This window comes from Aaosphaeria arxii (assembly GCF_010015735.1).
Source record: "Aaosphaeria arxii CBS 175.79 unplaced genomic scaffold BU24scaffold_26, whole genome shotgun sequence".
NCBI lineage: Eukaryota > Fungi > Ascomycota > Dothideomycetes > Pleosporales > Aaosphaeria > Aaosphaeria arxii.
Genome location: NW_022983499.1, coordinates 1 through 9167, shown reverse-complemented (window position 1 = coordinate 9167; position 9167 = coordinate 1). Strand labels below are relative to the sequence as shown.

Below are 9167 nucleotides of genomic sequence, written 5' to 3'. Positions count from 1 at the left end.
ACTTAAGAGTCCTATAGTCTCGTGTAAAGCTTCCTTATAGATTTTGCCATAATGCTTATGTATATTTGCCTGAGTATAGCTAGGCACTCCCTGAGCAGCACTGAGCAAAGATGCATGCTCCCTGAGCCGGACTGAGTCTGCCTGAGGAGGTCCTGATGTAACCCTAAGTTAGGCCTGAAACAGGCTATTCTAAGTAAGGATAGGAAGAAGGCTTGAATAGAGAAAAATTACTTCTATACTATGGTTTTACGCCCCTAAACAAAATCTAAATCCAAACCTATGCTCTATGCTAATCTCTCCGTCTATTGCCTTTGTCTATCTATCCTCTCTGTCGACGGCTATCCCTCTTGTCAATCCTTTACCTGCTTGTCTGCCTCTACACCCTCGTAATCCAATAAAAATCTACCGCCAAACGACTCGTCTCTATCCTGTGCAACCCTTCTCTTTGATCTAAATATCTGCCTCTTGCCTCTTGCCAAATACGTACCTATTCCTCCCCATTGCTCTACTTGAACTGCTCTTGCTGGTCCTGTCAATAACGACTCTCCCTAACGTTCTCAAAAAATGCTCTCCCTAACCCTCTTCAAATCCGGCAACCCTAACCCTCTCAAAAAACAACTCTCCCTAACCCTGTCGCCAACTACTCTCCCTAACCCTGTCGACAAACCCTCACCCTGTCGCCAACAACCCGCTCTCAACCTGTCCACAACTACTCTCCCTAATCCTGTTGAATCAAATCCTTTTTTTCATTACCGTAACTATCTATTCTTGTTCCCATTCTTTGTTTTCTATTGCCTGCTGTGTTCGTGGTGGCTGATTTTACTTTTTTTCCTGGTTCTACTACACCCTTAAATTTGCTAAAAAAACTACTCTTTTATTCCCCATTATAAACTACAACAACTCAATCTAAAATTAAAATCGCAACAACCTACCATGACTTCTACACTACCCTTCTCTACTTCCCGTACTAAATCTACACTGGCCTATCTACTACCCTGTTCAATCCTTTTGCAAATCTGCACTACAAACCAACTCATCTTATTCCCCTCAATCCCTCCCCATCGCTTCTTCTCGCAAAACCATCGAATACACGCATCCATCCTCGGCCCTGCTTCGTCCTCCTCTACCGTACGCGCTACCCATCCGTCCTCGATCATGGCCTCTTCCATCATGTCCCCAAATATCTGTACGTGGCGTGCACCCATCGCCATGACCGTGCCTACCAATACCCCTTCGTGCCTGCATCCCTCCCCCCTTATCTTCCTAAATCCTCCTGTGTGGATGTCCTCTGCAAAACTGTTGCAAATCGACTGCGGCAATCCGCACCCGAAACAACATGAATATGCTGCCCACACCTTGCCCTTCTCAAATTCCCCAATTCCCCTTCGAACCGTCTCGGCTCCTGGCCGATGACACTCTTCAATCCCATGCCCCTCGGCGGCTTGACCCCATGCTCGACACCGAACGCATCCAACTCCCCATCGTTCCATAATCTCCATCAACTCTTGCACCTCCATCGCGGCTCCACTCTGCCTCTCTGTCTCCTGGACGGCCATCGTTCGGCGAATCGACAATTGCTGTTCGAATTCTGCTCGTTCTACTTGCTCTCTTCGACTGGCTGGACATGGCGTTACGACGGTCCACCCCATGCCATCCCCTTCTCCTTCGGCTTCTCCCTCTTCCACCCTCTCTACCTCTTCTTCGGCCCCTGCCCCTGCCTCGACCTCTTCGTCCGTCCCCTCCACTCGTGTATCCTCCGTCGGCTCTCTTGCCCCGGACTCCTCCTCTCCCTCGTCATGCCACCGCGCCAATCGGCAACGCTGACATGCTGCCTCCCCCTCTTCACATCCTTCTCGATCCAATCGACCGTCCATCGCTCCATCCAATACCACCCGCATACATCCATTCCCGTCTATTAATTCCAACATCTCTTCCTCTACCTCCTCGGGCATCTTGTCCCATACTCGCCGTCCCCGGATCTCTCTATACCCCCTCATGATGATCGCCTCGCTCGCCAATCCATCCCGTCCCGCCCGTCCGCTTTCCTGCGAATACTGCCGGATCATTCGTATCACCCCGACATGGATGATGGCTCGAATCGACGGCGCGTCAATCCCCAACCCTAATGCATTGGTGGCCGTGAACACTTGCTGCTCTCCGCTGGTCCACTGTCGGACCAACTCCTGCTTCTCACGGCTGCTTCCTGCGTTCCGATGATAACACACGCACTGCAATGCCTCGGCCAATCCTACCGCTCGCTTGACCGTGTCGCAATATACAATAATCTAGCCGGGCAACGGGTACTTCGCCTTCAACCCGTCTACCAATTCCCTGATGGCCTCCTCCTCTTGCTCGGCGTCGTACGGGTGCACCCGGTACTGGACGTTCGTCCGCGTCGTCACGCCGCGAAACCACGCACACTGATCTCGTCCGGGCAATCCCATCACCTGGCCGAACAATGCTTCTTCCTTGGGCCGCATCGTCGCGGTCAAATATACCATCTGCGTCTCGGCCATGACCATACTCCGCATGGCCAACATTCGACTGCGCCACCCTTGCATCGAATCCAACACCACATGGCACTCATCCACGACGATTCAATCCAAACGGCCCATGGCTCGCTGGCGGTTGATGAAATTCCCAAATGCCTCGCCCACGGCCGACTCCGGCGTTACCAACATCACTTGCGCCCATTCGTGCGGTCGCCGGCTGTCCCATACGGCACACGATATTCCCAATTTCTCGCACCGGGTCTTCATGTCGTCCCGTAATGATACCAACGGAACCACCACCACCGAAACCCCGCTGGACACCGCTGCCGGCAACATGAACAATATGCTCTTGCCGGCCCCTGTGCCCATGATGCAAACCACCGGACTCTGGTGCTGCATGATGGCGTGCAATGCTTCCTTCTGCACGCTGCGGAACTCGGCCTGCGGTCCTACCATTCTCTTCAACTCCTCCCTGGCATCCACCAATCGCATCATCTTCCATCGTCGAAACTCCTCGGCCCTGGCCTCTTTCCGAACCACCATCGCCCGGCTGCCGTGGCGGACACGCTTCTTCATCGCCGACCCCATCTGCAAAAATTCATGCCACTCTCGGCTGGCTTCTCGCAATCCCAACCGCTTGGATTCGGTGCTGAACGTGGCTTCGCTGATCGGACGTCCATAAATCATGCCGCCCACCTTGCTCGTATGGCCGAACGCAATGTCGAATGGATCGTCTTCCTCGTCGGAATCATCTTCATCGGCTCGAATGGCTGCCCGTACGGCCGTCTTGTTGTCGATGTACTTTCGGAATATCGCCTTGACCCCGTGTCTCCACGACAATATCCCCAATGGGACTCCCATATATTCCAACCCTGCCCTTTGGATGGCATTCTTGACTCGATTGGTGTTCCACGTCTCTACCTGGTACTTGGCTGATGGACCATGCTGCGCTCCTGCCTCCTCGTCTCCTTCCACCTCTCCTGCTTCTGCCTCTCCTGCTGCTGCCGCTGCCTCCTCTCCTACTACTACCGCCTCCTCCTCTCCTACTACTACCGCCTCCTCTCCCTCTCCCTCTCCCTCCTCCCCTCCTCTGCCTTCTTCCGCCCTTCCTCGCCTTCTTGCCACTTGCCCTTCCGCTCGCCTGCGTTTTCGCCGTGGTTTGGCCCATGCCTTCTCTGGCTCGGGCTCCCACACATACGCACTGCGTGGCACGGCCTCTGGATTCATGGCTTGCTCCATCCTCTCCCAAAACGGCAATGCAAACCACAAATAATACACCATCAATTCCCCCACCTCTTGCGGCACGTATCGGTGGATGACCTTGCTCTTGCCCGTCGATCCAACATTCTTATGGTACATGGTCACGTACACCAACAACCCATCTTCGATGAAAATCCCTCGACTCTCTCCGTTGGCGCTGTTGCGGAATTGGACCGACGTCAATTCGGTCCCTCGCGCTGGGGCTCCCCCCGTCATGTGCATGCATGCTGCCAACTGCTTCCGCGCCGTCGCCATCGCTCGTCGATACCGAACCAACTCGTCCATCTTCCACACCGCCGCTCCTCGACCTGGATCGGCGGCCAATACGGCACGGGTGCGAACCATATCGATGAACCTCTCGGTCAACGCCCGCTCGCTGCCCACCCGCCTGGCCAACCATTCCTTGGGGTCGACGACGTCTACGGCTTCCCGATTCCTGGTATCCTCCATGAAACTCCATCCCGTCTTTCGCTCGGCTGCATTGTCTACCAACCGATCCCAATGGATGATGGGCAACGCTGTACCCCCCTTCCGTATGTCGCCCTCCTCATCCAGCGGCAACAACAACAACGCCTCGATGACGTGCCGTCTCGTACTGGCGATCAACCCGTGCACCATCGATCGCAACTGGGGCATGCTGAACCGGATGTTGCCGTACGACAACGTATCTCCGATCCAATCCACCACCCCCTCTGCGTTGGTGTTGAATCGAATGCTCATTCCGAATGCTTTCAACCGTTGGATGGCGTCCATCGGCGTCGGCTCTCCTCCGTACTGCGTCAATGTCATGAACCGGTTCACCATCTCCTGCACGAAATGGAAATGGCTGCGGGCCATGCTCTCTGCGTCCTGCACGCCCCATCCCTCTTCTCGCAACTTGGCAATCTGTTCCTTGCGCAACTGCGTCGATCGATACAACACCAACATGCGCGACGTGTTGACGATGGCGGCCTGCTTGGTCGTATACATCAACGGGCTCACCCATCCATTCATGGTGTCGACGCCTAACACGGCCATGGCGCTGATCAATCCATTGCTGTGCTCGTTGTCGCCGATGGGATGATCCAACAAATCCAACATGGGCCGCAACACGTACTCTTCTACCTTCTCCTCCTCATCTGGACCCAACTCGTCCTCCTCGTCCTCCTCGTCCTCCTCGTCTCGCCCGTCGAATGCGTCCACCCAATCGTCGTCCTCGTCCCGGTCTCGCCCAACGACGAATCGAATCTTCTGCAACCACGCAAATTGTCGGCCATTCAATGCATACGGCGGTCGCCGGTTCGTCGTCCCTCCCTCTTCCATCTCCTTCGGGCTGATGGGCGACATGGCGTGGGTTCGCCAAATGTATCGAATCACCTCCAACCATCTCTCGCTATACCGGATCATGGTCTTCTCGGTCTGTCGGGCATTGAACGGCTTCTCGTTGGTGTCGTTGCCCACTTCTCGTCGGTTGATGTAATTCATAGCCGGCATGCCCACTACGCTGGCCTGGGATGCCTGCTGGGCCTTCCATATCACCATCTGCGCCGCCCAACACACCTTGTCCAATGCCTTCTCGCGCCGTTCCGGTCGACGGGTCAACGACACCAACCACGCCCGATCGAATCCTTCCAAATGCACCGCCCACTGCGCCCGGTTCAACCACCGATGGAATTCGAATCGATCGTTGTCGGCCTCAATCTGGTCTTGCTGCTTCTTGGCCAATGCGGTGATGTTGGCTTTGGCATCGGCCATGGACACGCCAACGGCTTCCTGGATGGCTCGCTGTTCGGCCGTCATCTGTCCCTGTCCATCCTCGGCTGGGCATACCTCGAACAACCGCGCCAACGGACCGCGGGATTGGAACTTCTGGCAATGCACCCCCGTCCTCCACATGGTGCCAACGGGAACCTGGCCTCGATACGGTCTCCCTTTCCTCTGGCTGTTCTGCCAATCGTGCTCGTGCTGGCAATGGTACTGGATGCCTTGGATGGTGCGTCGCATAAACGTACACGGCATCTCGTCGGCCGTCGAACCCAAACACTGAAATCCATCGTGGAACACGGGCAAATGGGGTACGGGTGCGGAATCGGCGGCGGGCCATACGATGTCGCTCTCTTCGTCTGCCCATTCCGGGTGCTGGGTGACGGCCCATGTCGCCATGGTGCGTCTCGCACTGGGCAATATCTCCTTGTGTTTATTGTTCAAATGGGCATCGAATTGTGCCCTTACTATGCCTTGTTCATGCGTCTTACACACAACCATGCGGCTTACCGGGACGTACTCAAAATGGGCATGGAATAAAACCTTGGAGTCCTTCTTGCGCAACTCGATATAGCTCTAGTGTAAACTTTCTACAAACTATCTGCGCAGTACGTACTAACCATACTTCTTCTACCTGTCATTCCCCACTTCGTTTCCTTAGCTTGTAGTCTTTTCGTCTCCGGCCTAAGATTGCATCAGTTAAGAGCCATTCTTGGAGTTCTTTATCGGTTTCTGCTTCATGCTTTCGCTTCCTGCCATTGATATTGCTCCTTTGACCTTCCCGGAGAGCTTCGTCGTGATGGTCGTCTTCCATTGATTGGCGTGGCGCAAGCACTGTTCCGAATCCCAAACAAGTATGCCAATGCCTGCTGAGGTCACGATACTCGGCGCGTAGAGAAGCAACCTGGCCAGGCCCCTCCCGTAAGTCACGGGCATAACTGCCCCCCGCCATCCGAGAAGTGTGAGCAGCCTGAAGGTCCATCGCCTTGCTAGTCTCGACATCGCTGTAATCTCGTTTGAACCTACTACCCTCAGGCAGGTGTTTCCGTGAGATGGCAATGGCAGAGTGCCTCCACGTCAATATGTTAGCGGTCGTTTTTAAGCCACGTCTGAACTCTTCTTCAATCACTTTCCCAAGCTGGCTGCTCGACCACGGTTCGTCGCGTTCCACTTTCTCTTCATGACTTATCTCCTTCTGCCGTTTAGTCAGACGTACATCTCGGGGCCAGAAGAAGGAACCCAATGGACCTTGACCCGGCAATGGTGCGAGAACTAAAAGTTGCTCTAAGAACGGCAGTACTAGCCAGATGTAGTATACGACTACTTCGCTGACCTCGGGCGGCAGATATCTGTGTATGACTTTGGCACTGCTATGCAGGCTGTAGTTCTTGTGGTAAGAGGTCACGAAGGAGACAAGTCCATTTTCGACGAACATACTCCGCACTTCGCCACCTGAAGAGTTCCGCCATCGAATCGTCAACAGCTCCGTACCGCGAGCCGGCTGACCGCCTGTCATGTGGATTAGTAAAAGCATTCGTCGTAGAAAGGCGTACGTCGAATTCCAATATTGCTCTACCCGATTCAGATTCCACTGCAAGGTTCTTGGTTTGGCGAAAAATCGTGTGCATAATTTCGTGTCATCACGTATACGTCTTAGCAGCCAGCGCTCATGTCCCCCAAGCATTTCCTCGTTCCGTTGGTCTTGGAGAAAGCTCCATCCTGAATGTGACATGGTAGGATCGTCTTTGATGCGCGACAGACGAAGATGGGGCAGGATCGTTGCGCGCGTCTCAGGATCACCGTCTGGCAGCAGGAGCAAATCGTGCAGCTGGTCTTGGGCCTCCCGCACCTGGTCGCGCAGGAACCAGCGCATGTTATTCATGGTCAATTCGAGTGACTGGTAGGAAAGCTGTTGGCCATCATCGGACCAAGAGATGAATCCCAGACTGGTTGTATTATCGCGGATCTTCGCACCGTACGCGCGCAGATTGAGAATCCAGTTGATGGGAGTATCACTACCGTACACCATGAAACGATCCTGCATTTCGGCAATACGTTCACTAGCAAACTGTGCACGCCCAGCTTCATGTTCCGCCACTGCAAATTGCACGACGACCAGCTGGGACAGTTTGACGAACGCGGACAGGTTGGGCGTGCAGTGGACTGCTGGTACAAAGCCGTTGCACTCGCGGTTGATGCCAAGTACGGCCAAGAAGACCACGACTACGCTCTCTCGAATCGCATTGTGCAGTTTGTGATCGATGAGAGCGATGCAGAGTGCAAGACAGGCTTTTCGGTTGGATTGTAAGTGCGCGTCCGTCATGGGGGCATACGGCTTGGGAAGATCCGCCAGCGCTGCTGATTGTGCTATCGTCAATTGGTAGGGCAGAAGAGGACCCTGACGGAGCACGCAGGAGCGATAGACAAAACACAGCAGCTTGTGCCATACGACTTTGTATCTCCGGTACGTGCCCTCCTGGAGCTTGGTGAGAAGCGGACGCTTGAATGGACGATGGGGGATGAAGCTAGCTACACGATGCAGGGCAAACAGATTGACCTTTTCTTCCAGGATGGTCTCACGGGCGGCTTCAATCACGCTATCAAAGGCCTGCAGCAGGGTCGACAGTCCAATGTCCTGCGATCCCGGGGGTGCGAGTAGCTCTGCCACGGCAGTCAAGTCGTGCCCTTCCAGACACTTGGCCCATCCTGTCTTTTCGAGCCATGGGTCGATGGGTAGGGGATAACGGGAGGATGTCCCTGACGATAGCGGAGCTGGTCTGGACGATGCGTCGAGGAGGCTTTCGAGTCGCTCCCAGGCCTGCCGGCCGTTACCAGAACCATGATGGGAATCCCCATGATTTCGGTCTGGATAGCTGCTGTCAGCGGGCAGATCAATCATCCATAGGGATGAGCCAACTCCACGCGCTGCGATACGCTGGCAAGGTACGTCCGTTTCCCAGGGCGGCGCAACCGAAAGCTTCCGTGCACTCGGTCGTCCGGCCTGCTGAGGGTTCTGCCAGCTATGCGTAGTGCGACAATGCCGCCGAATGGCCGCAGTGGTTGCCAACGAAGTACTACATCGTGCTCCTGTCTTGACATCCGCGAACTTGCAGCGGTTCGCGCGGACGACGGGCAGTTCGGGGATGTGTGGCGACGGATCGGCAGGCGGTCTCCAGCTCTCCACGTCCTCTTCTGTCTGCAGGCGTACAGGATGGGTGGGCAGATGCGACTCCCTCCAGGCTTGTACAATTCGCCCCAGGTCGGCGCGGCGATAGCAATGGGGAACTTGACTGAAATGGTTGGGCACGCGGCATAGCGGCAGAACGACAGCGCAGACGCGACAGACGAGGAAGCAGTAGGGCTCTCCGATAGAGTACGTCAGATGGTCGAGCAGCTTTGCGTCCCAGGTAGAGGAAGAAGCAGAGACTGCTATAGCAGACAGAGTCGCCATTTACTCCAATGAAGCACGTTACGTCAGCACAGAGTGAGAAGGCACAAGAATAGGAACGATGGACGATTCAAGCATCATTGGCTGTGTTCGGCAAGGGACCAGGCTCGCGTCTCGTTCGCGTTAGTTGCAGGGGGTAAGTTCCTTTGCGGAGGACGCACGGGCGAACGGGCAGGGACAGGAAAATGGATTTGGGCAAATCCATTTTGGCATACCTGTCAAGG

At 55.0% G+C, this 9167-nt stretch overlaps 3 protein-coding genes across 3 annotated transcripts; all 3 read right to left on the bottom strand.

The window, feature by feature from the left end:
- Positions 1-1664: 1664 nt before the first annotated feature.
- Positions 1665-2285, bottom strand: BU24DRAFT_325657 (P-loop containing nucleoside triphosphate hydrolase protein; the record flags this gene model as incomplete). Its single annotated transcript, XM_033522977.1, has 1 exon — positions 1665-2285. A coding segment is annotated over one exon (621 nt), but the record flags the coding sequence as incomplete, so codon positions are not given.
- Positions 2286-3866: 1581 nt separating this feature from the next.
- On the bottom strand, positions 3867-4556 carry BU24DRAFT_323083 (uncharacterized protein; the record flags this gene model as incomplete). The annotated part of the gene is made up of 1 exon (XM_033522952.1): positions 3867-4556. A coding segment is annotated over one exon (690 nt), but the record flags the coding sequence as incomplete, so codon positions are not given.
- A 486-nt stretch (positions 4557-5042) lies between these two features.
- Positions 5043-6032, bottom strand: BU24DRAFT_314023 (uncharacterized protein; the record flags this gene model as incomplete). The annotated part of the gene is made up of 1 exon (XM_033522858.1): positions 5043-6032. A coding segment is annotated over one exon (990 nt), but the record flags the coding sequence as incomplete, so codon positions are not given.
- Positions 6033-9167: the final 3135 nt, after the last annotated feature.